Source organism: Varanus komodoensis, unplaced genomic scaffold (genome assembly GCF_004798865.1).
Source record: "Varanus komodoensis strain SLA01 unplaced genomic scaffold, ASM479886v1 scaffold3, whole genome shotgun sequence".
Classification (NCBI taxonomy): domain Eukaryota; kingdom Metazoa; phylum Chordata; class Lepidosauria; order Squamata; family Varanidae; genus Varanus; species Varanus komodoensis.
The window spans coordinates 10,687,814-10,693,672 of NW_025335761.1; the positions used below are offsets into that span (position 1 = coordinate 10,687,814).

Here is a 5,859-nt window from a genome sequence, read left to right on the forward strand (position 1 = left end):
GTGGGTCCCCTGGGAGGTAGCCACACTGGGCCCAGTCCCAACTCCCGTATTGCTCAGAGGGAGCGAGAGGAGGGCTGCCATGGCGGCCCTTCATGCAATCACGCGGCTTGTCAGACACCAGGGCAGCGAGGACGGCCCCTGCCAGCGGCCGCGCTTCCCCGGGCAGGGGAGGGGTGCTGGCACCCTCGGGCGCGCGCCCCGGTGTCAAGGTCGTCGCCCGCCCGACTCTCTCGCTCTGGGTGGCCCAGCACCACGCCTGAGAGCGGAGGAGCTTCCCGGAGAGGAATTGGGGGGCTGGGTGGGGTGAACCTCGAGGTTTGCTGCACCGCAAAACCCGGAAGCGGCAAATGAGAATTGCGAAAGGCGCCCACAGACAGCCTCCGGCGCTCAGATAGATCCGGAGCGTCCGGCCCCTTTAAGCCCGTAAGAGCACGCCTCGTCTCCTACGCAGGCGGAACCAAGCCTGGGGACTGGAGGGCTAAAGCAAGGAGGAAGTGAATGGCCGGCCTTCCTTTCCTCCCCTTCCCGAAAGAAGGGAATGGGAGTCAGCGTTGCCTTTCCTGACAAGGCCGGGGTCCTACCCTGGCTTTTCGTGTGCTCCCCGAAGAAACCACGTTTCCTCGGCTGCACGTCCCGACTGCGGAGTCGATGAAACCAACGGGTGCCTCCGCTCTGTCTCCGGCGCCGCTACCACCCGGCCGTAGTTCTGAAATTGCCCAGTGCTTTGCCGCCTGCTTTTAGCGTGGGGTTTTTATCCTGCATGCTGCTGAGCTGCCCCGTCTGGCTGCTTGACCCTCGGCGAGCAGCATTCCCACGTCCGGGAGCACTCCTCCATTCCTTTCCATCATGAACAGGGTGCAGCTGAAACGCTCGGCGATCCTGAAGATGGCCCTCACCGGGTCCTCGGAGCCCCTGCTCCAGCAGGAGAAGGAGGACGGGGAAGTGAACAGCGGCGGCAGGGAGCCGCCGTTCTTGTTCCGGGCTATACGGATCGCCGCGGTGGTCTCCCTCTATTGGTTCATCTCCATCACCATGGTCTTCCTCAACAAGTACCTGTTGGACAGCCCGTCGCTGCGCCTGGACGCGCCGCTCTTCGTCACTTTCTACCAGTGCCTGGTCACCGTCCTCATCTGCAAGCTCCTCAGCTTCCTGGCCTCCTACTGCCCGCCGGGTTACCTGGACTTCCCCTCCCTCCGCATGGACCTGAAGGTGTCCCGCAGCGTCCTTCCTCTCTCGGTGGTCTTCATCGGCATGATCACCTTCAACAACCTGTGCCTCAAGTACGTCGGCGTGGCCTTCTACAACGTGGGGCGCTCGCTCACCACGGTCTTCAACGTTCTGCTCTCGTACCTGCTGCTCAAGCAGACCACTTCCCTGTACGCTCTTTTGGCCTGCGGAGTGATCATCGGTGAGTGGAAGCATTCCAGCGGCCCGAGCAAGGACCCCTGGAGTGCATTGGCAGCTTTCCCCAACGTAGTGCCCTCCGGAGGTTTTGGCCTTCCACTCCCATCAGCCCCAGCCAGCATGGTCAGGAATGTTGGGAGTGGTAGTCCAAGCTGAGGAATGTTGGGAGCGGTACTCCACCAGGTTGAGGAAGGTTGTGTTATGGAAAGCCTATGCATTTTCTATTGATGAGAGTTTTCTGTTGTTTAGCGTTGACAACCCTGGCCAGTGCATTTTGACCCCGTGCTCATTTACTCTGAATGCATACTCCCAAGAAAGCATGTCTAGGTTTGTAGGAATGAGCAGAAGAACTTTAAATGATTTGCTGTAGGGCTTTTTACTTCAGTTGTTTAGCAACAGCCGCAACAGAAGTTCTGTCTTCCCACACCCTGTGCATACTCCCCAGTCCAAATTAGGCTTTTACAAATAGTGATCTGTATTAGTCTTACTATTATTATTATTTCTTCAACACTATTACTTTAATAAGAGACTCAAGGCAGCTTTCAGCAAAATTAAAGTGTGCAAAATTGAAAATTTAGTAGATTTTTATTCAGGTCACAAAGTAAGTTCTTGGTTCCCCTCCCTTCCCTATTTTGCATGACTGACTAGATCTTTCATGCTTGAAGTCAGGCTTTTCCTGCCCTAAGGATGGCTACTTAAGGTTATACATGTAGATTAATTTCCCCTTAATTTCCCCTTTATAACAATCCTGACATACTCATAGTGGCTAAAGATCTATTCACAGTGCAATACTATCCTCGTACATGTCCACTTAGATGGAAGCCCTACTGCATTCAGTGAATATCATTTGCAGGTAAGGGGGTATAGGATTTCAACCTAGAAGGTGGATATGCATGCATACTTCTAATCTGTACTGGCAACTGAGCGCAGAAGGGAGGGGATTGTACTAATTTATGCGGCTGTTTCAAAATGAAAAAACATGATTTCTGCTTCAAGTTTATAAAAGGACCACCTGAGAAACAAGTTGGATTTTTTTAATGTTCTGTCTTATGACAGGAAATAATACATGAGATAGAAGTGTTCTAACACTATATAGATTTTCTTGTTAATTTAGACATCTAGAGAATCTCTGCAGATTGGGGGAAAAACTAGCAGCTGAAAGGCAACTAAAATAATAGCATTGCTTTAGCTCCACCAGAACAGAAGTTGTGCAACTGAGATAAAGGGTTTTTTTCCTGCCTGTTTTTGCAGAATAGGGAAGCAAATCTAGTGGCTGCATGCAAAGAATAGTTAAAACAACCTGCTGCCTTCCAGAGCTGCTGGATTACAGCTTCCATGAGCTCTAAACAGCATGGCCAAACTTCAGGGATGAGGTGGGTTGCTGGCCAAAATGTCTGTAGGATAAATGCTACTGCCCTTCTGTAGAGAAATAGTAAGCTTTGAAAGTTGCTTAAGACTCCAGCTTTGACACTGAAATATTTGCTGATTAATTCCTCTCCCACCTTCCTTTTCAACTTTCCCCAAATAAGCTTAAAACATGTGAGGGGTTTTCCCTTTAGAGGTTTAAGCAAGGGTGGACAACGTGTGTCCCTCTAGGTGTTTTGGTCTACAGTTACCATGATCCCTTACCATAGGTTTTGCTGACTAAGAGTAATGGGAGTCAGAGGCCAGAACATCTGGACTAAGAGTCAAAAACTTACTTAAATTTAAAAGGGCCTCGGTCCTGACCAATCTCAGGTCTCCTTAATTTTAGCAATTTACTGCATCATGTGCCATAATACCATCATGTGGATGTTACTTCCAAGGAAGTGTGCATGGGATCAGAGGTTTGATCCTTGAGGGATTTTTTCAAAAGAAAATTGAGAATATTTATCAGGAACATACAGCTAACTCCTTGTAATCTGTGATCTGTGTTCCATTTCTCTAAGACTCCCAGCACAACAGGAAAGTATATCAGCAAATCTCCAAAGGGAAGCAACACTTAGAGCAGAAGCCTAACCGCCCCTCAGAGGCTGAGAAGGTGGTATCATTCAACTAGTGGTGAGCATGTGTGCCCTGATAGCACTGGAAAGCTCCACGGGCATAGATTTACCTCCAGTGATGGATCCAAGGTCCCTCTGCTATGCCAGCCTGGATCTGTTGGAGCAAATTCCCACCCATTGGTTTCAGTGAGCTGAAGGAATTCTAGAAAACAAAAGTTCACTAGGCTTGAAATCTCTCTGTCCTGCAACTCCTGCCATGGCCAGTGTAAATTAACCAGGTTTTGGAGGCAGCAGGTGATTGCCCACTCCTGCCATGCCAGTTGAAAAATCCTTGCTGTTCCCATTGCTCCTTGTACATACAAGTTTTCAGAGTCTGAAATTTAGGAATTTGTGAATTGTTTAAGTGGCTAATTTTAATGGAGGTCTCCTGCTTTTCCCACTTTTGGCTAGGATCTCAACCAATCCCTTTGCCTTGCAGGTGGCTTCTGGCTTGGTATAGATCAAGAGGAAGCGGAAGGCTCTCTGTCATGGGCCGGCATACTTTTTGGCATCCTGGCCAGCCTCTGTGTCTCACTCAACGCAATTTACACTAAAAAAGTACTGCCTGCCGTGGACAGCAGCATCTGGCGCCTGACGTTTTATAACAACATCAATGCCTGTGTCTTGTTCTTGCCACTGATGCTGCTCTCTCGTGAGTTCTCTGCGCTCTACCATTTTGATAAGTTGGGGAGCATGAACTTCTGGTGCATGATGAACCTGAGTGGGGTGTTTGGCTTTGCCATTGGTTATGTGACAGGGCTTCAAATCAAATTTACCAGCCCACTCACTCACAATGTATCAGGGACTGCAAAGGCATGTGCCCAGACAGTGATAGCTGTCTTTTACAATGAAGAAACCAAGAGCTTCTTGTGGTGGACTAGTAACATGATGGTTCTAGGTGGCTCTTTTGCCTACACGTGGGTGAAAGGGCTGGAGATGAAGCAGGTTCAGGCAGAACCTCTTCCCAGAACTAATGAGAAGAATGAGACTGGTGTCTAAACATTCCCATCCTGCTTCTCAGTGTGGGCATGGACTGCCTCCATGCATGTGTGCGTGGAGTGAAATTCAACTGGGAAGAGAGCCAGGGTTTGGAGCCCGCAAGGCAGGAAAATCTTGTGGCTGCAAATATGTGCAGATGGAAGGAAGAAGATGAACCAAGCTTCCCACATTTAGTGGTAGTTGCAGTATATTTATGGGAAAAGGAGAAATGTTTACAACTTATTTTCAATGAAGAAGGTGGAATGTGTTGGTGGTGGGATCAGATAAGGGTCCTTTTGAGCTCAGATAAGGGTCCTTTTGTTAATTAAGGCACGCTTGATAATGGATAGTGTGCACCCATTTTCCCCTTGATAAAAGATATGCATGCTGCTATGACAACAGCAAATATTATGTTTAATTCAGTCAAAAACAGGTGAATCATGGCTCTACTGACTATTGAGCAGAATACATTCTCTGTAAGTACACCTATTCTCTTGCTCACTATTCTTAGAAAACACACTTAGCAATCCAATATACTTGCTGAGGGGATGGCTAAGAACACTCAGCTGGAACCATCCAAGGTTGGTGTGCTGCCCCAATGGAGCAAATTTGAGCTAAAAAAATAAAATGTTACAAGCTTACAAGCTTTGACAACAAATTGAAATAAATTGGAGACACTGAAGCATACACATTTGTGCATTGTGTAGCATTTTGGCTGATGCCCTTTTTTTATTCACCAAGTTTATTTTTCAGGAGGTTATCATCCCTCTGGGCCACCTCACTAGAAAGGAGTTTAACATGAGAAAATACGAGAGAGATTTTGACAGTGCTGTTGTCTAGTTTCAAAATTTACTGAGAAATTCCAGCTCTTAACTGAACAGTTGTTTCGATACAATGTACCGTCCTTCTCCAATTGCTAATGAAGCAGGAGATGCCAATGGCTGGCTTGACCTACTTTTAGTAAACTCTGAAGACGCTGAAATGGCAGCATGCCCTTTTTTGAGTAAGAGGATTTTCCCCATTTAATACACTCTCTTCTTGAGTCTTCATGGGCTCCAGGAGCCCAAATCCCATTGGAATTTTTAATTCTCTTTTTTGCCTTTAGCTTTTGACTGTACCCCATTTTCCATTTCTTTAATTTTGTACTGAGAAATGAATCTTCCACTATTGATCTTTGATTGTTAAATTTAGTTTAATAAAAGTTTGGTTTGGTATTTCTGAAGTGTTTTTTGTGGGGGGTTTTTTGGATGTAGAAATGGTGGGAGCAGAGGTCCTAGTGGCTAAATTAGGAGGATGCTACAGGAAACTGGGAAAAGTGCTAAGCAGAAGGTTTGTTGTAAACTAACCCATAGTTTTAAAGTTTTTCTCACTGCTATACTTCACTGCTAGACTGCTGCTGTAGTTGCAGCTTGTAGAGGCTGCACGGAACAGGTGGTCCGACTATTTGATCTCTGAG

The 5,859-nt window shown here is 47.4% G+C and overlaps 1 protein-coding gene across 1 annotated transcript; it reads left to right on the forward strand.

Annotated features, from left to right (window-relative positions):
- The first annotated feature begins 389 nt into the window (after positions 1-389).
- On the forward strand, positions 390-5,619 carry SLC35C1 (solute carrier family 35 member C1). Its single transcript, XM_044436981.1, has 2 exons — positions 390-1,408; positions 3,865-5,619. The coding sequence occupies exons 1-2, from the start codon at positions 847-849 to the stop codon at positions 4,422-4,424; spliced, it is 1,122 nt and encodes a 373-aa protein (XP_044292916.1). The 5' UTR covers positions 390-846; the 3' UTR covers positions 4,425-5,619.
- The last annotated feature ends 240 nt before the right edge of the window (positions 5,620-5,859 follow it).